The 24,252-nt window shown below is 38.2% G+C and overlaps 1 protein-coding gene across 17 annotated transcripts in view; it reads right to left on the reverse strand.

The window, feature by feature from the left end:
• Positions 1–24,252, reverse strand: part of TRIP12 (thyroid hormone receptor interactor 12) — a 144,879-nt gene that overhangs the window by 32,992 nt on the left and 87,635 nt on the right. For 8 of the 17 annotated variants that reach the window (XM_081243325.1, XM_081243324.1, XM_081243315.1 and 5 more), the window contains 12 exons: positions 15,263–15,411; positions 12,178–12,213; positions 12,001–12,096; positions 11,107–11,199; positions 10,748–10,909; positions 8,100–8,168; positions 7,844–8,009; positions 5,251–5,368; positions 4,973–5,132; positions 2,897–3,050; positions 884–1,112; positions 440–558 (listed from right to left, as the gene is read on the reverse strand). In XM_081243325.1, coding sequence (XP_081099451.1) covers positions 440–558; positions 884–1,112; positions 2,897–3,050; positions 4,973–5,132; positions 5,251–5,368; positions 7,844–8,009; positions 8,100–8,168; positions 10,748–10,909; positions 11,107–11,199; positions 12,001–12,096; positions 12,178–12,213; positions 15,263–15,411 — 1,551 coding nt within the window. The remainder of the gene's footprint in view (positions 1–439; positions 559–883; positions 1,113–2,896; positions 3,051–4,972; positions 5,133–5,250; positions 5,369–7,843; positions 8,010–8,099; positions 8,169–10,747; positions 10,910–11,106; positions 11,200–12,000; positions 12,097–12,177; positions 12,214–15,262; positions 15,412–24,252) is intronic. The other 9 variants (XM_081243316.1, XM_081243328.1, XM_081243319.1 and 6 more) reach the window with 3 other exon arrangements.

Raw genomic sequence — 24,252 nt, forward strand, 5'->3', positions numbered from 1 at the left:
ACACCAATTGCATTCTGAAGATTATTCCAAGCCTTGAAATATTCCATTATCTACACAGTGAAGTAAAAAAATAATCCCTTTTACAGCTGTTCTGATCTACTAACAGGATTCCTTGGGAAAGTGACCTCTGGCTTTTTCAAAGAATCTTTATGGGCAACTGTATGTTATCAGCATAAAAAGAAAAGTCAATGATTGCTTCTGGGCCATAAACACTCAAATCATTGAAACTTACTAAGTGTTCATCAACAGACAGTGAATCTCACACAATCTATAACAAAAGAGTTATGAAAGACACTCTATACGTATTAAAGCTGTAAGCATGCAAATCTTACATAAAAATAAGTTTAATTTTTTTTCTATAGAGTATAAATATACTTCTACTGAAATAATGTTTAGACTAAAAGATTAACCATGAATTAACTATCATGAACGGCATTACCTTCTCTTCTGAAATAAACACTAAAAATATCAGGTAACTTCTGCATTAAGATCTCTGCCATCTGAAGTGCTCCAACTACTATCTTCAGGTCTTGGCTTGATAGCATGGAAGCAATATGACTAAAAAAAGAAAGCATTTGTATATAAAACATTTGTCTGAATTTGATAATTACTGCTGGCCATCCTACTTTAAATTTGAGAGCAAAATATTTTAAGCGTCAAACCAATCCACCAGAACAAGAATTTTTCTTAAATGCTCAACTTCTGCATTTAATTTATTCTTTATCAAAGGTGTTTGTGAATACAGAAAGACAATGAAGGGCTCAAAATACTCCAAATAAACTGTTTTGTGCATATTTTTTCTGTACTATTTCTTTAAAGATTTCTGAAGTTACTTGCAGAGACTTGGATTTCTAAAGCGTTTTCACCACTTTCATGAACACACCTTGAAACAGCATGATTTTTCAGGACATCCTTTAGAAGTTCGGCATCCGCGAAATAAATTATCCTAAGAATTGCTCTAAGGCACTTATGTCTGACTGCAGGTCCTGCTGAGGAACTATACACTTCATAAAGAACACCAAATAATGTCTTAATAAAAGACTTAGCCAGTTCCGGATCCTCTTTCATAAGCTGTGCTCGAGCATCATCCTTCTTTAACTCTGAATATCCACCTGTAATAAAAAAAAGTATAATCCTAAAGTTACAGATTTCAGAAACACAATAAAGTAAATAACATAAAGCATTCAAGCTGATGTAATTATCTGAAATGCTATAAAACCTTTTTGGTTATAAAGCAAATTAACTTATCTAATGCAATCAACTGGGGTCTATAAATGGCATTAAGACAAATTTTAGCCAGCTAAAAAACCACCGACCATTCTGGCCAGCTGAAAAGCACGAGGCACCACTACACTGTATCTCTTATTTTTACTAATATATGTTCCACAAAATATTGGAGATGTTTCAGTATTAGCCAGCTAAACCACTAGTAAGAAATAAAGAGTTGAAAAACTGGACAGTGAGTATGTAGCAAGAAACTGGAAAAACAAGATGACCTGTCACTTTGATTAGAGGGAATAAGGTGCAGGGGAAAGGTAATGGATGAAAAGTGCTAGAACAGGGGTTGGCAAAGTATCGTCCAAAGGCCCAATCCACCCGCCACCTATTTTTGTAAATAAATTTTATCGGAACACAACCACATATATTTGTTTACATATTGTTTATGGCTGTTTGGGAGCTACAAGAGCAGTGCTGAATACAGAGACTGCATGACCTGCAAATATTTACTATCTGGTCCTTTTCAGAAACAGTATGCTGACCCTTGCACTCTAGCCTAGACCTGCAAAAGCAATGAACTAAATCCCTCAGGAAAGGAACAAATGACAGAAACCTGAAAAGAAAAAAAATCACGATCACCTATTCTTCATTAATTAAGAGAATTTTGGTGGGAAAGTATAAAATAAAAGGTTGGAAAGAACTAATATGATGGGGTGTGAGTGGATCCAAAGGTAAAACAGGGATAAAAGGATCGGATTTAAAAAACTGCATGGGCTGCAGAGAACAAACTGGCGGTTGCCAAAGGGGAGGGGGTGACGGGAGAAAAGAAATAAGTGAGGGAGATTAAGGGGAACAAACTTCCAGTTGCAGAATAAATGAGTCACGAGTAAGAAATGTACAGCATGGGGAATACAGTCACTTACTGTTGTATATAATACCTTTGGTGACAAGAGCGTAAGTAGACTTATCATGGTGACCTTTTAGAAACGTATAGAAGTACTGAATCACTATGTTGTGTAACAGGAGTTAACATAGTGTTGCAAGTTCATTATACTTCAAAACCAAACTTAAAGAGATCCGATTTGTGGTTACTGGGGTGGGAGTGGGGGTGGGGGGCGACGGGGGGTGGACTGGATGAAGGCAGTCAAAAGGTATAAGCTTTTCCAGTTATAAGGTAAATTAGTACTAGGGATGTAACGTACATGACAAATATAGTTAACACTGCGGATGTTATATATGAACGTTAAAGAGTTTCTTACCACACAAAATTTTTTTTCTATTTCTTTAATTTCTATCTATGAGAAGGCTGGATGTTCACTCAACTTATGTGATAATCATTTCATGACATAAGTCAAGCCATTATGCTGTACACCTTAAACTTATACAGTGCTGTGTGTCAATTATCTCTCAATAAAACTGGAAGGTGGTGGTGGGGAAAGGGATGGACAGGACAATTCTGACTAGAGTCCAGGATACTGCAAATCACAGAAGTAGGAAAATCTTAGGGAAGATGCCAGTTAATATTGGCTCATTTGCCGATTAAAGCAACAACAAAAAATTAATTACTACTATGCAACTGTCTTAAGTTTAATAATAACACTCCATAAAACAATTATTTGTTATTGCAGATACTACTCACAGACAATACAGTGCTACTTTTAACTCAAAAGATACTTACTACTGTTAGTATTGGCTAAGGGGTTAGGTTTTCTCTGAATGGCACGTGCTGTTCCCGTGTCCTCATTGATTTGCTGCATAGAATTAAAATCAATAGTATAAACTCGTCCCAGAGTGGACAAGCTTATCTCATCCTCACCGACCTGATGGGCTGCCTGAGAGCAAAGAGAGAGAAACCTTGAATATAAACATGGAGAAATTTATCAACTTAAGACACAGTGGGAACCCTCAATAAATGCTAACTTACATATTCGTTTCATCAGGTTTTAGATGGTAAAGTAACTAAATATACAAGTTTTAATAGTGTGGATGTGACAAAACTCATTCACTCAACAAACCGTTTTTAATTAAACACAAATATACATTACAGGACCTATCAGGTCCCCTGAGACAAATACAGGTAAATTCCTGATGAAGGATCCAGTCATGTAGAATCACTGACATGAAGACGACACTATTTGTGTTAAAAAGGCCTTGAAGACATTGCTGACAGAAAAAAAAATTGTTATCCATAAATCTTAGTATCTAATTCTTTTTTTTTTTTTAATTTTTTGCTTTATAACAAATTTAATCAGTTATACATATACATATGTTTCCATATCCCCTTTAGTATCTAATTCTTAGGTTAAAATGTTATTCACAGCATGGATTCCTAGCAGCCCATCAAAATCCTCCTTTAAACAAAATGATCCTAGAAAATTATCCTTAGGAAACAAAAAAGACTTTACATTTAAATGATGCCCTAAGATCGAAAGGGACACAATTGGAACTAAAGAAAGTAATCCCCAGGGGTGGCAAGTATTACAAAGTATGTATCTCAAATGAGATAATATGATTAACACTGTTTGCTTGATTTTAGACAGCCTAAAGAAATGATAAAGTATTCATTCTTATGGAATTCCTTGGTTGAATGGAAGACAGGACTCTCAGGAAATATAAGACAGTTAACTAACAGTGAAAATACAATTATTGGGAAAATGCTAAAAAGAAAAATGCTTAGCGTTAGAGACCACGACCTACTTATAAACTAAGGCTAACGATGCACAAAGACCAGTCACCTTTAACTTCCTCATAACATAACAGCTAGCTCTGAATTTAGATACTTTCATAAGATCTTCCGATCTTGTAACATGTTTTTCACAAACTCATTTTTAGAAACTAACTAGGGGAAAGGACCTTAAAGAAAAAAAAGTCTATTTAAGTGTCATGTCCTAAAAAATTCTAATAACACAGGTTGAAATTAGAAAATATATTAATACTTAAAGTAACTTATATATGAAAACATTAGTAAATCATGCTTGACATCTCAAATAAGGCAGTGACCCAACACTTCCTAAACTAGGGCAAATATTTTCCTAACCTGAGAAATTTTTGAAATATTTCTGTGCAAACTTAATATGAAGAAGCATGGAAAAAAGAATAAAATCACACATAAAAACCTTCACAGAAAAATCACTAAATATTTTAGTGTGCTTCTTTCCTTTGTCATTATTCCTCTTTTCTTTTGCCGAGTTCTCAAGAGTCAGTCACATAATTTTTTTGAACATTTTGTTTTCATTTATAGCATATCATATTTTAAGCCATTAAAGTTTATCCCATTAAGGTCTGGATTATATACAAACCTATGTATATTTCACAATTTACTTAATCATTCATCTAAAGCTAGATCTTTAGATTGTTTCCATATTTTTGCTCTTTAAAAATACCGAGAAGCAGCTACTTGTATGTAATCTTTGCTTTTGAGAGATTTCTTCTGGATAGGAGATAGAAGGGACTTTTAGAAACATGTAGCCTAACTCCTCCCATGTTTCCTTTCAGAAATGAGGAAACTATGGAACAAAGATCTTAAATTACTTGCTCCAAGTCAATCAGGTAGTGAGCAGCAGAAGCAGGACTAGAACACCATGTTTTCTGACCTGAACAGAAATGAGGACCTTGTTCTCAGGAGACAAAATGAGAAAATCTTGGGTTAATTCAACATTGAGCACGTTTAAGTCCACACGTCCCCCTCCCCACTCCAGCCCTAAACCCACTCTCCACCAAAACAAGACATATTTAAACGGTACGATGAAACTACTACCTCAATGATCCGGCTGTCAATCCTGTTATAGGGATGCCAAAGGCCCCGGTCATCACGCCACTGCCATATCGCACCATCTGTGTTCTGTGCATTTCCCTTCTTCAGCATGGTATCAACTGCAAAAATGCCTTCTTTTGGTAAACATGGCATAAGTTCACTGAAAACGAAAGGTGCCATTATTTTAATAAGTAGCTTCCTGAGCTGTCAGTAAATACCAGGTTTCTAAAGTAAAATACCCTCACATAAACCACAGTTATTATTGGCCCAATCTTTACCAGATCAGAGATGTCAGTTCGTACAGTTCTTGAGGACTTCGTGGAACAAGATCAATCTGTTCCTGACAACTTCCATTGGAGGCACCACACAGGAGGAAGTGCAGTGTTTCTGCAATGTCTGTAAAACCAACAACAAAAAGCAAAACCCTATGAAACTACTTGTATTGCCATATTTAAAAGGCAATCACTGGGCCTCCCTGGTGGCGCAGTGGTTGAGAGTCCGCCTGCCGATGCAGGGGATACGGGTTCGTGCCCCGGTCTGGGAGGATCCCATATGCCGCGGAGCGGCTGGGCCCGTGAGCCATGGCCTCTGGGCCTGCGCGTCCGGAGCCTGTGCTCCGCAACGGGAGAGGCCACAACAGTGAGAGGCCCGCATACCGCAAAAAGAAAAAAAAAAAAAAGGCAATCACTGCCTACGGGGGCAACAATTAGAAATATTTTCTTGTACAGCTATATACCACAGAAATAAAAGTGAAAAATCCAAATGAGTTGTCATTAAAACCTTAAAGAAATTATAAAGATTTAAACAATTTCTTTCTGAGGACTTAAGTTTGAGTCCTAACCTTCCAGCAAGACACCTAATCACAAGTCCACTGCAGAGACTTCAGGGATCTTGTATTACTTTCTTTGAGGAGCACAGTGCTTTGCAAAAAAGTGTACTAAACATATTTTATCCTCGACTCAAGTATATTTGTCTTCAATTCAAATATACTGAAAACATGTGACCAATAGAATAAAACACAGCAGTTAAAAGCATCTGAAATTACCATATTGTGATCAGGAAAACCTTTACCTTAAATGACAGTAAGCATGCCAACTAAATTTAAAGATCATTAAAATATCCTCTAACACAAGCTTCCATCCCCAGAAGACATCAGTTTATGGAAGAATTTGCATGAAAACTAGTTTAGTGTACTGACACTGACAGTGAGTGGAGGAAGCCCCCAGGCTCCAAAGGTTTTGGTCATTCTAACAGCTACAACCTAAAGACAGGTCTGTGTCTCTGTTGGCATCTATAAAATACTACACATATGCAAAATATACATAAACATTTCATTGAAATGTTCTGCCAGTAATCAGTAAGTTCTGTTGTCAAGGAAAGTATTCACCATTAATTTGGGCAGAGGGGTGTGGATAAATCTCTGACTCACTGAAATTTCACAAACAGTGATTAAAATTTTTAAAAAGTTCCTGAAAAAGTCATTTTGCCAATTTTCTTAAGAAATATGAATAGATGGCCATGGTACATTATTAACTTCTTTTTTAAAGAGGTCAGAGGATGACAACAAAATGGAAAGAACCAGAGAGGTTCGTGTTACCGAAGTAGAATGATTATGTGGCAAACTTCCTAAAGTATGCAGAAGAGGTGAAAACATTCATCATGCTAAAGAAAAAATTCCAAAATGTTAAAACAAACAAAAGTCAGGCAGGAATTTCCCAAACCAGGACATAGGAAAGTGCTGTGCCACACCACACGGTAACAAGAGATAATCCTGTGGGCAAATTTCAAGAAATGGGAAAAATTCAAGGGGGCCCTAGGGATTTTAATAAGCAAAGTACGTTATGACTACGCAAAAAGAGTTAAACCTTTCCCAAGCTTATCTAGGCAGAGAGGACTTTGTTCACGGCATAAGCAAAACAGTGTTCTCTGGGATACTAAGTTCAGGAATGACTCAATGTTGTAAGAGGAACCTCTTCAATAAAGCACCTCAGCAACACTATTTTTCTACAAAATTCTGTGCCATGTGCTAAAATTCACAAGTAATGCGAAATATAAAACTGAGTCACCCCCATCCCCCCCAAAAAAATCCTCTTATACCACTTAATATTCTGTTTGAAGTAGTGGGACAAAGACTGTTTTGTCAGTGAGTGCCATCACTGACTCCCAAGGTAACGCCCTCAGAGATTAGAATTATGGACATGAAATTAGCCACAATGATAGGTGCTTCATAAAAAAGTGATCAACGCTCTACCAGCAATAATCACAACATACGGATATCTTTTGACATTAACTTGTGAAATCTAAGGTTTAAGAGAGTAATGGGCAATTGCAATAGCAGTGCGATAAAACTTGATACCCTGCACATGTAAGTTTGAGAAAAGCTTAGAAATATTAAAGTAGCAAAGATCAGAGACATTCATCTGTGTAAATAAGTTCCAACACTTTGAGGGAAGAAAGCATTCTGGGATCATAAACTGCTGGAAAATCTAATGTGGGAAAAAAGGACTACCTATAAGCAAAAGAGAAGCAGTTACTGGTAACATAAAACTCAGAATTCTCCTCATGAAGCATCATTACTTAATTGATATTGTACAGAAAGCAATGACTTTGGGTCTTTAGCCCTACACCAAGGGTAACATTTTAATATATTATATACTTTAAAAATTGTATGTAGGCAGCATTACTATATTGTCACAACACAAATTTATTACATATTAACATTTTTCTTCCTTTACTATCCAGTGCCTGTGATATTAGCCATTTCTACTTGCTTATGTTGACTTTACTTAGTAACAGAGATTAAACTCCCCCCCCACACACAAACACAAGCTGTTTTTCCTGTATAAAACAGAATAATAAAATAGCACTTACTTTGCTTCATAAGTTGAACAGCTAAAGTTGGGCAGTTGGAACACATCAAAGAAAACATGCGAACCACCATTATAAACATCCCAGAACTTAGAATTGGTGGAGTTACAACCAATAGTTGTTGAACATTTGTTAGCAGATCTTTGGAGGCAACCTGCTGGAGTAAATTCTTCACAAACACAAGAAAGAAAAAACTGTTACTTCGTGAGGCAGCAATTTAACGACTTCATGAAAATACCAACAAAGACTGAACGCTTACCTCCTCATGTTGAAAGTTGTCCACTAGACGCGCAAAACAAAGGCAAGTGCTTTCTACTGACTTTTTGTCCTTTTTAATAAAGGAAAATAAAGTTTGTTAATAGAAAACATTTTCACTGTCGTACGTCACTCCCTTATCTTCTTCCTAACCCCAAATTCTTCAAGACTTGCTTAATTAGATATGAGCTTTGAACACGCTGTGACCCTAATAAGCAAACAATCAGTAATGTCATGATTTCAAAGCAAAGGGAATCATACTGATAGACCCTCTCTCCTCCAAATACAGTGAAAGGGAACAACTTTTGTACTTCTATAACGTCAATACCTAAACAAAAACTATAATAAAGAAACAATACCTACCATTCTACCATTCTAAAAAGCCTTACAAGTAGAAATGCTTAAAACATGCATTCACTAAAAAGTTGTAAATAGTTAAGTATGTGTGTGAGCCAGAGGTTTACTGATAATAAGAAAAACTTGATATAGATTTGCTCTATCATTATGAAAACAATCTGAATACTATTAGACTGATCTTAATAAGAAAACATTTGGAATAACTCTCATAAGAACAGAAAGAACAATTTAAGGGCATATTTTGATAGACTTCGGTTTTTTTCTAATTGATAAATGGGCTTCAGATGTAAAAACTAGGCTTAGCTGTGTAAAAATGAAAGTAATTCTGGTATTATAGAAGTCCTACACCTTCGCTGTCACGACTTAAGTCTAGAAAGAATGCTACAATAATAGGGCCCACTATTGAACTTCTCTGATTCTCGGGCCATACTTCCAAAATAAGGTGAACTCACACCTAACTAGAGAACATTTCTAGCCCCCATAAGGTAAAGGTTATCTCAGCCTGCTAAGTTTTTTTAAAATAAATAAAAAATGAATGGCACTACTTGTGTCTTGATCATCTTAGAAGCAAAATCCTCCAGTGATTCAATAATCAATATTATTTTACTATCTTATGTAAACACCTTATTTAATATAGGTATACCTCATTTTATTGTGCTTCACTTTAGTGCACTTCACAGATACTGCATTTTTGACAAACTGAAGGTTTGTGGAAGCCCTGCACCCAGCAAGTCTGTTGGCGCTATTTGTCCAACAGCACTCCCTCACTTCCTGTCTCTGTATTACATTGTGGTAATTCTCCCAACATTTTAAACCTTCCCCGCCTCCACCAGCAAAAAGATTACGAGTCCCTGAAGGATCAAATGATGGTTAGCATTTTTTAACAATGAAGGATTTCTTAATTAAGGTATGTACATTGTTTTTTCTTTTAGACACAATGCTGTTGCGCACTTTAAATAGACTACATCAGCGGTCCCCAACCTTTTTGGCACCAGGGACCAGTTTCATGGAAGACAATTTTTCCACAGATTTGGCGGGGGGGGGGGGGGGGGGCGTGTTTCGGGATGATTCAAGCTTATTACACTTACTGTGCACTTTATTTCTTTCTATTATTATTACACTGTAACATCTAATGAAATCATTATACAACTCACCATAATGCAGAATCAATGGGAGCCCTGAGCTTGTTTTCCTGCAACTATATGGTTCCATCTGGGGGTGATGGGACCGACTCAGCTCCACCTCAGGTCATCAGGTATTGAATTCTCATAAGGAGCTCATGATCTAGATCCCTCGCATGCACAGTTCACAGTACAGTTCATGGTCCTGTGAGAATCTAATGCCACCACTGATCTGACAGGAGGTGGAGCTCAGGCGGTACTGAGAGCGATGGGCAGCGGCTGTAAATACAGATGACGCTTGCCAGAGGCCACCGCTACCGGTCTGTCGCCTGGGGGTTGGGGCGAATATATTATAGTGTAAAAAGAACTTTCGTACGCACTGGGAAACCAAAAACCTCTTGTGACTCGCTTTATTGTGATATTTCGCTTTACTGCAGTGGTCAGAACTGAACCCACAGTATCTCCGAGGTATGCCTGTATATTTTATGTACCTAATTTTCCCCAAGAAGATTTTAAGCACACTTTGTAAAGGTGACTTAAGAGTCAGATCTCTAAAAAGCTCCTTAGCAATAACAACACTTTGAAACATTACAAGAAAATTCAATTTCCCTAAAATCTCGAAGCTTAACTCACGAACTGTCCTCCACCAGGGGCTCTATAAGCTCTACTTCTCATACTGCAACACCAGGCCCACTGATTCCGTCTCCTAATTGCTCCTGTTCTTCTCCAACCCCAGACAGCTGCAGTCTGCATTTCTTATTTCATTTCTATCTGGCACATACCTAGTCTCATCTCTCTTCTGATCTTAACCCATACCCTCCTAGTCTTGCCTCCCTAACCCAATACCTTTCAGGAAACGGTGATCTTTCTAAAAGGAAATTCTGATCATATTACATAGGAAACACTCAGTGTTTGCTGAAATGATAAATTTACCCCTAAAGTCAAAATGGTTGACGATATCGTAAACGAAGAAGTACTGTTCATTTGGGTAAATCCACTGAAATTTCATAAAATAACCTAATATACAGTACATGACTAGGTAACAGGAAAAAACAGATCAGAACATTTCCAAGTTACATATCCAGTTGGAAGATGTACGGCTCTAGTTGAAATTAGCATTTAAAAAAATGTAATAAAAATGTTTTATGATACATAAAATAGGTTTATGTTTTACCTGGTGGGTTAGCCTTTGGGTTAGCAGTGGGAGGGAATCTGCCACAAAATGAAATTCATCTGGCGTGATACTCTGGCAGCAATTGGCTGCAATTGCTAGTGCATTCCGTTGGGCATTTATGCTGAAGAACTCTAGATACAGCAAGCAGTCTGCCAAACCACCCTAAAATATAGGAAACTGTTAAAGCCAAGAAATACCCTTTTATCAGCAAAATTAAAAAAAAAAGCCGACTAAACGTCTGGCGCATCACTTGTCAACAGCACGCGTACCTTATAGGGACGGCAATCTAGGAACCGATACAAATGTGGATCTAAAATCCAACATCAAACGAAATGCAGTCCTTCGGGAACAACACTTACCGCCTGTAGAATGGCTTTACTGTGTCTGCGTGATAACATCTCCAAGGCTGTCAAGGCCTGCTCTGCCACATCAATACACTGAATAACTTGCAGCTGGGAACATATAAACAGGAAACTTAAGGTTATCATTCAGGTTTTTACTCGTTGCTCATCTTTGACATGAAGAAACAACACTTTCTCTAATTTCCATCCATCTATACTGCCGCTCACCTGAAACCCACCATAGGAAACCAGCGATTTATGCGCTTCAGCCAAACATACTGGCAATACTTTTCTTTTCCTTCCAACTACTCTAAAGATATTGAAAAATACGTTTTACATAGAGAATAAACTAAATTCAATGATATAACTTTAAATCTTCGTATTTAAAATAAATGGGTTGGTTTATACAACAAATTTTAAAAATCAAGTTTTAAACTTTATACCATATTCCAAAGTTATCAGATAACGCAAATTTTACTGTGCTATGACCTTGAGCAAGGCAATTTGTCTGTCTCAGCCTTCTCAGCTGTAAAATGAGGGTATAAATAGCTATCAACCTCACTGGGATGTTTTCTAGAAATAATGAGATTATTTTTAATCAAGTGCTTTAAGTTCTTCTCTGAAAGATTTTATACTAAGGCAGTAATTCCTATTATTAAAAAATTATAATACTGGGTTGATTTTTACAAATGCTTTATTAGCATCAACTTTAAACTGCCGCTCTGCTAGACACAAAACATTTTTCTGGAACCCTGGCTAAAAAATATACTTTAGTTAGATAATGGATGCTAAAAAATGTCTTTTATTGTGGCCTCACAATTTGATATACTACTTTAGAATTCAACAGTCAAGAGTTCTCAACTTGATTCCCCTATGCCTGCTTTCGAACAAGTTGGGCAAAAGTAGGATTACCTTTTCTAAAAAGACAGGAATTGCATCTACTACAACAGCGGATGATCGAGGAAGTGCTTCCATCATGTATGTTAAGGCTCGACAAGCATGGTTCATCTAGAAAAGAGGTCATTTTTACTCAATAAAAACTCAAAGTTTAAATTTGGAATGGTTTTTAAAAACATAGTACATACTTACAATATCAAAATTATGCTCCATCTGCAGTAATGTTATCTGTTTAAAAAGATTATAACAAAGTATTAGAAGCTATATTCTTAGAAGTCCTAGAAGTATTTCTTCTACTTCAACTGAAATAGAACTGTATGATCCAAGAATTTTACCATACAAAAATAATATCAAGTTAAAACCTAGCATGCATACACAAGAAATGATTATGCTTAGGAGGGCATGACACATACACTGAAGCACTGACTTGGGATAATCATCACCAATGATCCAGGTCAAACGCACAGCCTTCCTGCTGCTTACAGCCAACCCTCCTGGTGCCTCTATTCCCCCATTCAGAAGCCCATTAACAGGTCATTGAGGGCTTAACAGGTGTCAATAAGTACTATACTTAAGTAAACAGACCAGCAATGCACTGACATTTGTTAAATTAACAACTATCAGTACAGATTCAATATCATAGCTTCAACTCTTGTAAATTAGCTTCTCTAAAAGTTGAGCGAAGCACCATTTAACTCAGCTGTAAAGTACAGAGTAGTATAGGATTTAAACACGATACTGATCACATCAAAAATGAATTATGTGCTAATTAAAACTCAAAGTAATATAATTATTTTACAAATGCATGAGTTAGTCTAAACATCTGATTTTATTTTAGTTTTTCTTGTGGGAGAGACTTAAGCAGATTTTAACCATGTTTTTCAAAGGAGGGGATGCAAAACTACTACAGATATACACTCCATCTTCCTGAAGCAGCCAAAGCTACCAAAGAAATTTCCTACCTGGGGAAAGAGACAATCATTCACTGTCTTCTAGTTCAATGGAAATTTTAAATGCATTGAATTTAAGCTGTAAAGTACCTTTCAATTAAATGTACGTCAGATATCCTAATGCAATATTCATTTCATATGAATGTCTTCTCAGCTCTGAATTATGCTTGGTAAAATATATCTATATACCAGAGATCCTGATAACTGTTTTTGTTAAACACACAACATAAACACACACACACATGCACAAGCGTGCACACTCTGTCTCAAATCACCTACAAATCAGTCACTTATAAAACACCTACTCTAAATTAAAGTGGTTGTTATGCTAACAGAAAGAGTAGTAAGTTCTCCAATTCTTTAAGGTGGAATGAACCTTGTAATACCACATTTGGGAAGAACTGCTGTAAACAGATTCTTCACCAAAAATGACTGTTTATGGTCACACAGGTGTATGGTGATTGATGGATATATATTTATAATATTCAACTGTGATGAAAGATAAATCTGGACAATTCATTATTAACAGCATGAGCTGACTTGTGCAGGTCTGCCAAGTACTTAAATCTAATCAATACCACCAGCAAATTAAGAAAATTGGATTATGCTAATGTTTCTGCCTAGATTTAACAACTTCTGTAGTTAACCAATAAAAACTGCAGTTTAACAAAGATAAGTACATGGTAAACCTAGTCCTTTGTTACTATTTATTTTTAAATGAACAAAAACAAACAAGGAAGTTTAATTCAGGTCATAAAAGCCAGCTACTGAAGAAATCAATAATTTGAGCATGAATATAAACATAGGTAAATGTCAGAGTACAAAGGCTAATACTGCTTTCATGAAACATTAAAAAATTAATATGCAAACCTGTAGAGTGGAACTGGTAAGACTTGAGAGCTAGCCTTTGTTACCAGGAGGTCTGCATGGCACAAGGTAAAGAGACTGCTCTATCCTTTATCACTTCCTGCCAGAGCAGAGCCATCCAACAAATAAGAACAGGCCGAATAAAGACTATGTCATCTTGTATTTGACTGGTCTTCACTCAGCTCTCTCCATAATGTGATAATGTGATCAAATGAGACAATCTGATACTCCAATCACAGTTTCATTTTTGTCAACTTTACTAGATGTGTAAACAAAGACTTGAATGTTATTTAGCTTCCAAGGTAAAATACACTATGAATGTGTATTCATGCTTACGTTAGTCTTTTGTTACTATTTCATTCAGACTTAATTTTAATCTTAAATTATAGCCAATTTCTTTAATCTGGCATTGAGAAAATTACCAAGCCACTCTTGAAAGATGTATTATGCTCAAGGGCCTACATTTAGTAATGGCAATTTCTCTTCCTGTTGTTCTCACATTAAAAAGCTTAAGCGATTAAGATATTAATAAATTCTAAATATCAACTCACAACTGTGTTGAAAAATCATTAAAAGATTTTAAAAACCGTTTTTCTATTGTTGAGTACTGTTCTGTTTCTTTTGTTTTTGCTTAACATAAAACCTTTTTCTTTAGCTGGAGGATCCATGTGGTGTTCTGGCTTGACTGCTCTGCCATGCACACTGCTATCAAGCATGAAACCTTGATGGCCCACAAAGAGAACCCACAAGTGAGCTGCTTGTTACTGTCCTGTGAATCACCAGTTTAAAAGAAAAAAGCATGTAAGTTTTGCATAGTACGTCAAGGTATCACCTGATGGGGCTAACAACTTAAAATTTAAAACCACGTAGCCATTCAAGTATCAAAGATAGCATAACTATTCATCAAGAAATGGTTTAGGGCTTCCCTGGTGGCACAGTGGTTAAGAATCCGCCTGCCAATGCAGGGGACACAGGTTCAAGTACTGGTCCGGGAAGATCCCACATGCTGCGGAGCAACTGAGCCCGTGTGCCACAACTACTGAGCCCGTGTGCCACAACTTCTGAAGCCTGCGCGCCTCGAGCCCATGCTCTGCAACAGGAGAAGCCACCGCAAGGAGAAGCCCGTGCACTGCAACGAAGAGCAGCAGCCCCCGCTCACCGCAACTAGAGAAAGCCTGCGCACAGCAACGAAGACCCAACGCAGCCAAAAATAAAATTAAAATAAAAAATAAATTGATAAAAAAAAAGAAATGATTTAGAAATTTTACTCATTAGCAGTCACGCACAATCTCTATAAAGCATGAAATAAAAGCACTAAGCCACACTCTACTATCTCTTAGTTCTATCCTATTTTAAAATTCTTAACGACAATAATCATGTTATTTAGTAAAAAAAAAAAAAAAAAAAACGGGCAGCATTCAGAGGATGACTGGGATAAAACGAGGGGAAAACTCTCTTACCAAAGCTGGAACAACACTCTTGACAGGAAACCCTCCCAGTGTTTCCTCATTTCCCATGACCAATAATTGACACATCTCAATAACTGCCTGGAGTTGCTGGCTTTCGTCGCTTGCTTGTAGTCCTTGCAGAAGCTGCTGGGCCTTAGAACCTTCACATGGAAAAAAAAAAAAATCATTATTTTTAAACAGTTAATATTATTACTAGGTGTTAAGTGTGAGTTTACATGCTGGCTGCTTTTCTTCTTTGGATCCTAATTAAAGGCTAGGTCTACGACTTCCCTGGTGGCGCAGTGGTTGAGAGTCCGCCTGCCGATGCAGGGGACACGGGTTCGTGCCCCGGTCCAGGAAGATCCCACATGCCGCGGAGCAGCTGGGCCCGTGAGCCATGGCCGCTGAGCCTGCGCGTCCGGAGCCTGTGCTCCGCAACGGGAGAGGCCCCAACAGTGAGAAGCCCGTGTACCACAAAAAAAAAAAAAAAAAAAAAAAAAAGGCTAGGTCTATACCAGTGTTAAGACAGGCTGCTGATTATTCAAGACGTAATTAAGTTAGCTGGAGTTACTCTGCCATAAAGTAATGTCACAGTTATTTATATTTTTGTCTTTTAAGTTTTATCTTTTTAAATGAGAAGTTGATTGGTATTTAACAGCTGAAACAAAAATTAATATCCATAAGACTAATGTGAACTGCTACCTTTAACGTACATGCTTTCAAAAATATGTATATCTAGTAAGCAGAAAGCCTTCTGCACTAATACAAACCTGGCAAACAGTGATGCCCAGGCATCAAAGGAAATGTTATATACCTCTAAATACCTCCATCAGAATAAATGGAATCCAAGTAACAGTGAAAAGGGCAAGGAAATAAAGACAAACAGAACAATGCATCTAACAAAAGGGAATGAAAAGAATGAAATATTTTCTAAAAACAGCCAAAGACTGGCCTTTTCACCTCCTCTCATTTCATGTGCAGATGCTGCCATCACAGTGCTTTAGAGTACTTCTACTTTTAAGGGCCAATTCCATCGCCCAAACGTTTGAAAAATGCTAAGGCTCAACTACCACAATGAATAAGTTGTCAATACACCGAGTAAGACGCTCAAAAATAAAGTCTACAAATGCGTTTCAAATTTTCCTGGACACCCTCTTTCTTGCAACCATGATCAACTCCATTAATGCTTATAAACTTATACCTGAGGTTACTTTCAAGTCCTTTCCCTTCTGAGACCTTTTCAGTTTAGTGTTTGTATTGTTTGGATATTTTCCAATAAGTACTGAAATGCTTAGAAATGATATATGTTTGGAAACTGTCAATGAATGTGGAATTCATATGAACATCAAAAAAATTTTTTTCCCAATTAAGCACCAATGATCTTCTGGGAGGGCATAAACCTTTCAAAGGGATACACAATAATCCTGACAAGGTCTGTTTTCTCTATTATTTAAGGCTGTGGCTAATGACCTGCAAAACTGTCACTGCCTAACTCCCTTGACCATAATTAAAAGTCTGTCCAGAAATTCACTGGAAGACATTCACAATTCAAAGGGACACCGTGTTTAAAGTTTTCAGACTAAATACTGTCAGTTCCAGTTAGGGCAGGCTCAGCAGTTTTGTGTTGACATAATGTGGAAGGAAGAAGAAAATGAAGGGAAGGTAGCTACGAAAACAAAAGCATCTTCGGCTGCTTCTAGATTTGCTTTTAAAGAATGATACAGTTCAAACAGTATACCCTAATAACCACCACCAAAGAGAGGAAAAACTGACGCAAGTCGTTGGACGCTCTATCAACACTGAGGCTGAGCACATGGATCATTTCAGCATGCTCAAACAAATCATCATGAATACCACTGGACTTCTGGGATGTTCCTAAAAGGACCTTAGGCCAAATGACAACAAAAAGTCACTGCCATTAATTTCCTCTGACATGTGAAGAGAAACCACCTCATACAGATCAGTCAGTTTTGGTTTTAAGGGTAATTTGATACTCCTGAAAATTACCGAGACCCCTTGACTGTGGTTTAGATCTACTGTTATTTATAGAATGTGCCTGGAACTAAAAGAGAAACATTTTGAAATACCTGGTTAATTCATTACATATTAATAGAAACAAAAACTTGTGAAAAAGATCACAAATTTCCAAAACAACAGCAACAAAATACAGTGGCGAGTAGCACTGTTTTGCTGCTGTCGTTGCAAACGGCCTGAGCGCCAGGCTGAATGAGAGAGCTGCGCGCTCACCCCTGGCTCCCCCTTCCAAGCCGAGAAACTAGCTTACCAGAGACGAGTATGGAAAAACGGGCCTACTTTGCCACAAAGACTATTTAGAAGACATGGACGCGTTAGTAAAGACAAAACTAATGACTTTGTTTTGGAAGCGCATCCTTATGTAAACATGGAGTTTTTTACTAGGATCATGTGACAATGAAAAATAAAATACCTGCCAGTACTCTGGTGCCACTGTCTTGACTCTAGTTAAGGCACCAGCAGTTTTACACCCACAATAGCTTTTTCACTTTTAGTTCAAACATGAACAAAGTAGAAAAGGAAAGACCTTAGTAGTTATTATCAGTCTTGGCCTTATGAATTCAATGTAAGGATCTCAGGAACTAGCTTGGAATTTACAGGCCACACTCTGAAAACCACTATCATACATCAGGGGTTGGTAGGCAAACATCTTCTATAAAGAGCCAGAGAGTAAATATTTTGGGTTCTGCAGATCACAAGGTCACTGCTGCCACTACTCGACCGACTGGCACTGTGGCACAAAAGCACACACAGCCAGTATATAACCTGAGCATGGCTATGTTCCAATCAAACTTCATTTTCAGACACTGAAATTTGAATTTCATTTAATTTTCAAGTCACAAAACAATAATTTTTAAACTTTTTCAGCCATTTAAAAACACTTTTAGTTCACAGGCTATATCAAAATAAAGAGAAGGCCGATTTGGCCCTTGGGCAGTAGTTTGCCAATTGCTGATACAGAGAGAAAGTGAACCCACAGCCTTTCAGGGAATCACAGGAGGCTGATGTGTTCAATTGAATCGACCCCACTGGACATTTGCTGAGTTCTGAAGCTGTGAAGAGGGCTGGGGGTTGAGTCAGAAGTTTTGGTAAGACACAATGAAAACTCCTGCAGTCTCAGGGTGCTCAGAGGACAAAGTCCCCACAGAGGGAGGAGGCCTGACTCATACACAGCCAGTGCCCTACCTTCAAGACATCTGCCACACTGTGAAACTGCATAAAGAACAGAAAGTCTAAGTAGACAGACTTGCAAGGTTCTCAATCAAAAAAAACCCCTGGGAGACAGAGTTCCCTGGTGGTCCAGTGGTTAGGACTCTGAGCTTCCTCTGCCGAGGGCCTGGGTTCAATCCCTGGCTGGGGAACTAAGATCCCACAAGCCGCACAGTGCAGCCAAATTAAAAAAAACAAAACAAACAAACACACAGAAAAACCCTGGTAGGGCTACAACAGAGAAACAGGGATGAGCTAGAGATGAAATGAGTCATAAAAAAATTATAACTCGGTCAAAACAAGCTAAAGCCCTGACTAGAGCAAAGTGATCAGCTTCTGACCCTTTAACACAGAAAAAGAGGAACACTCACTGGAAACATCCCTTGGGGTCTCTTCAGTTCACATAATCAATTACCAGACATATGAAGAGGCAGAGGAATATGTGACTAACAATCAAAAGGGGAAAAGAGACAACAGAAGCAGACTAACACCCCTAAAATTATAAAGTAAGTATATTCTATAACTATGATTAATAAATTGAAAATATAAGCATGGATGGACAAAATGCGTAAGAATGTAAGGAATTTCAACAGTGGGACTTCCCTGGCGGTGCAAGGTTAAGAATCTACCTGCCAGTGCAGGGGACACAGGTTAAATCCCTGGTCCAGGAAGATCCCACATGCCGCGGAGCAACTAGGCCTGTGCACCACAACTGCTGAGCCTGTGTTCTAGAGAACGCAAGCCACAACTACTGAGCCCACGTGCCACAACTACTGAGCCCGCGCTCCACAACAAGAGCAGTCACCTCAATGAGAAGCCCGTGCACTGCAACAAAGAGTAGCCCCTGCTCACGGCAACTAGAGAAAGCCCGCGTGCAGCAACGAAGACCCAATGCAGCTATAAATGAATGAACGAATGAATGAATGAATTAATTAATAAATAAATAAATAGAAAAAAAAGAATTTCAACAGAGTTTCAATCTATTTTTAAAAATCAAAGAACTGTCTAGAACTGGAAAACACAGTATCTGAAATTTAAAATTCATTGATGAGTTTAACCAAATACTGAAGAAGACAGCAGAAAAAAGAATTAGTGAATTTGAAATACAGTCAACAGAAAGTTTTCAAACTGGGGGGAAAAGAAATACCTGGGAAAAACAAAAACAAAAATAGAGCTAGAGAGACATGGTAGATCCAGTCCAAAGTCTGAACATGTACAATCTTGATACTCCCAGAAGAAAAGGAAGGAGAATATTTGAAGAGATAATGAGATAAGTGAAACAATATATGAACACGTAATGGTCAACAATCTTCCAAAGCTGATGAAAGTTATCAACTCAGAGATTCAAAGGCTCGGTGAAAGCCAAGCAAATTAAAAATGAAAGAAAATGTCACACAGGCCTAATATAGTCAAATTATTAAAAATTAATAATGGTTTGAAAAAGCAAATCTTAAAAGAAGCTGGGAGAAAAGAACTGCCTTGAAAGGGTAACAGTAAGACTTTTAAACAGAAACTATGGAAACCAGAAGAGCATTACAAAGTGCTAATATGAGATTTTACACCTGGGGAAATTACCTTTTAAAAATTAAGGCATAACACATATATATGGAATCTTTAAAAAAAAATGGTTCTGAAGAACCTAGGGGCAGAACAGAAACAAAGACGCAGACGTAGAGAATGGACTTGGGAGGAAGTAAGAGAGTAGCACTGACATATACACACTACCAAACATAAAACAGCTGGCTAGTGGGAAGCAGCCGCGTAGCACAGGGACAGAAGCTCACAGGGACATCAGCTCGGTGCTTTGTGACCACCTACAGGGGTGGGATAGGGAGGGTGGGAGGGAGACGCAAGAGGGAGGGGATATGGGGATATATGGATACGCATAGCTGATTCACTGTGTTGTACAGCAGAAACTAACGCAACACTGTAAAGCAATTACACTCCAATAAAGATGTTAAAAAAATTAAGGCAAATCAAGGATTTCTCCAACAAAAGCAGAGAGAAATCATTACTAGCAGTCACTCACTATATAAAAAAAGTTCTTTAGGCGGAAGGGAAACAATCCTGATAGAAGAAAGGGACTTCAGGAAAGAATTAAGAATACTGGAAATGGTATATATGCGGGCAAAAATAAAAGAATATGGATGTTCTAAAACAACAATTGTCTTATTGTGTTTATAGCACGTGTGTAAGTAAAACTAAACAACAGCATAAAGGATGGCAGGAGAAAAAGAGTTAAACTGCTGTAAGGTGGTTGCACTGTTTGGGATATGATAACGTATTACTATATGGTAGGCTATATATAATAAGCCAAGGATATGCATTATAATCTCCAAAAGAGGCTGATTTACAACATCTGCCAAAATGTTGTATGCATTTACCCTTTACACAGCAATCTCCCTTCTAAAAATCTATCCTGAAGATAACACAGGTAAAAACAGGAAAGCTGTATTTCACTGCAATACAACGAAGACTGAAAATAACCCAAATGTCCAACAGGAGACTGGCAAAATAAACTGTACATCCACACACTGCAGCACTGTGGCAGCTTTACAAAAGGAATGGGGAATCTCTCTTTCTCTCTCTCTCTCTCTGCGCATGTGCCTGACGCGCACAGCAGCTATGAAAAGTGAACACCAAAACATACTGTTAAAAGCAAGGCAAAGTATGTAAAATTTACTACTCTTATCTAAGAAAGTCAGTGTGTGTGAAGTAGATAATACAGATTTGTTTTTGTTTTCTTAAGTAAATAACAAAAGGACAGGCCACAAACTTACAAAGGTTATTTGTGTGGGAGGAGGAAACAGGCTAAAGGGATAGCAAAAGATAAGACTTTTAAAAATTTGTAGATTTGACTTCAGGAACCATGTAAATATAACAAATTATAAAAGCAAAACTACATTTTAAAGTCAATCCCTAAAAATTAAAAGCAAAATAAAGCAAATGCGCCAAACCAGCCTGGCGGCATGAATGTAAAGAATTATTTCAAGTGACTCTAAAATACAAAAAAATGACCACAAAGTGAGATATATCCCAAGAACAAAAAAAGAACTGTTACAAAATTAAAACTTTCTCAGTAATACTATTTTTGGTGTTAGGCTGGAATTTTGTACTGTAGGATAAAGCAAATAAATGACTATGTTATCACTGGGAACTGAAACTCTTGGCACAAGGGAAAGATACAAGATAAATAAAACCCCTGCAGCCCTGAATGTGAATTGGCAGTGTCAGTATGAACTCATGATTTTTAATCTTAAAAGATTAAATACAATTATTTCCTACTTTTGTCCATTAAAAGTGTCTAACAACAATTATCAACCCAGTAGCAAATACGCCAACAGCCCAGACTGTGGAATCTAAATACCATTTCCTATAAAGAAAACCAGGGCTCTCTGAGGCAATGCCTGATTTCAGGTGGGGGGGGGTAGGGGGTGTTCAACTTGGCTCATCAGAAAGCAAAGAGGGCATCAAAAACTACTGAGATCACATCAGAAAGATCAGAGGATGACTAGACAATTTCATCATCAATGAAAATCAATGAAATGGCTAAAACACATCTCAACCCAACTGACAATGATACTTAAAACAAAAACAATAGCACTTTGAAGGATGCAAAACTGGTAAATAAAGGGTAGGAAATATTTTTCCTATACCAACTATTCTCCTGGATAACCAAATAGAAGGGAGAGATATTCTTTATATATTTCAACTAAATTACTTCTTTTACTTCTAATAAATGAAGACTGATCATTAGATATGAAATACTTTCATTTGTAATCCCTGTTGTCTAGACTTTGTGGGCTTCCTAATATTAGAAAACACTACCACTTTTGCATAGTCCTTCCTCACCAGAGGAAGAAAATAAAGAACCAAACTTGAACCTGAAAAAGCCTCTAGATCCAACTACCAGTTTAACAAGAAGTTTACTTTTTTTTTTTTTTTAACTTTTCCATTTGAGACAATGGAAATCTGACTGAATGGGTATCTATCAATAAGGATTTACTGGTTTCCTTTTCAGATATAATAATAGTAATGTGGATGTATGCATGCATGTGTATGTGTGTTTTAAGGGACATTATCTTGAGCTACATGATGAAATGTTTATAGATAAAATTACATAATGTCTGGGATTCATTTCAAATTAATACAAGAGGAGGGATGTTGGTGGATGTAAAGACAGACTGGCCATGAAGCAGGCATTGCTGAAGCTGGGTCATGGGCATGGGGGGGTGTCACTGTTTTCTACTCTGGTTCTAGTCTATCGTTTATATTCATTTCATGTGCAATAGTCAAGCGTTAATGTGGATTTCCGATGTTTAATGCTAATACTCTTGGGTAGCTCTGCAACAATTTTTCTTCCCAGCCTTCTCCCTCAAAATAAATGAAGTGGAAAAATAAATGAAATCAAATTTCTCTTAAAAAATAAAAAAGCACACACATTAAAAATATGATCTAGAGTTCCAGCAGAGAGCGCGGTGAGAAGAGGATCGCGGCCTTCTAGCCCGGGGCCCTCCAGGCCCTCCGGCCTCCGGTCTGCACGTGAACTGGGGGGCCCCCGGGACAGGCTCAGGCTGTGTCTTGCCGAGCCCCAGAGCCCTCGCAGCAGCCGCCCACTGGCAGGGCCCGAGCCTGGAAGCAGCAACGAACTGCTCCTCCACCCCCACCTCCACGACCTAATGGCGGCGGCCCCTCGGAGCCCAGATCCCGCCCACCGCCGGGTCTCTTGACTCCACGCTGCAGGGGTTAGGCGAAGCCTCCGGCAGGCCACCAGGACGTTGGGCCATTTGGGCATCGGGCGTGGCAGGACGAGAAGAATGGCGGCCACTGGAACGCCGCGGAGGGCCGTTAGAGCCTCGAGGGCCTGGGAAGGGGGGGGTCTATATGGACACCAGCTCAGCCACCCTTAGGCCTTGAAGCCCGCGCGGATCCGGGACCTGAGGTGACCTCTCTGCCCCAGTTGGACGAGACCTCACCTCGTCCGGACAACGACGGACAAAGGCCTTAACGAGCCCGGAAAGTGAGCGGAACCCCGGTCGACGACGGGTGGAACGTTAGCGGGTCATTGGGCGGCTGGTCTTCGTTCTACCAAGACCTCAATGTCGGAAGATAGAAATGGTAGAATAACGTACCACATGCGGCCAATAGGAAGTGCCCGCCACCCTTTGGGAAGATTTACTGGCCGTTTATAGAAGGCCTGTGTATATAATATGAAAAAGCTGCTCTCAACTTTCCCCCCAACCTGTCGAAAGAAAACTTTTCGCTACATATAGGCCTTCTGGATGTGAAGAGGTTGCCGACGTATGACAGAGTTAAAGTCCCATGTCTTGTAAATGCCCATTTGTTTCTTTAAAAAAACCGTAGAAAAGAAATGTCTTCTGGAAATGACTTTTCGAAATGGAGTTGTTTGACCACCTCTAGAGGCGACATCAGGAGCCACAGAGGTCCACGTTTGTTCAGTGGGTTAGAGGACATGGAATGGAAGACGTTGAGGAGGAAGAAAAGAAGGTTCTGTGCCAGCCTGGTCACAGTTAGAAGACATTTGCATATTAGAACCATTGTTTTGTGTGTGCATTTTACTCCTTACTACTGTGTATGTAGTTGACAATAAGTACTTTTTTGAAATATCTAGTCTTTCTAGATGTTCTAAAGTGCCTGATATATGTTCAAAGTAGAGGTAGTAAAAAGACATTTTGTAAATATCTTTTTGTTAAAATTCGTATCTGTTGTTTTGGCGGGGGAGGGGTGGCCAAACCACC

Source organism: Mesoplodon bidens, assembly GCF_964165515.1.
Source record: "Mesoplodon bidens genome assembly, chromosome: 8".
Lineage (NCBI taxonomy): Eukaryota > Metazoa > Chordata > Mammalia > Artiodactyla > Ziphiidae > Mesoplodon > Mesoplodon bidens.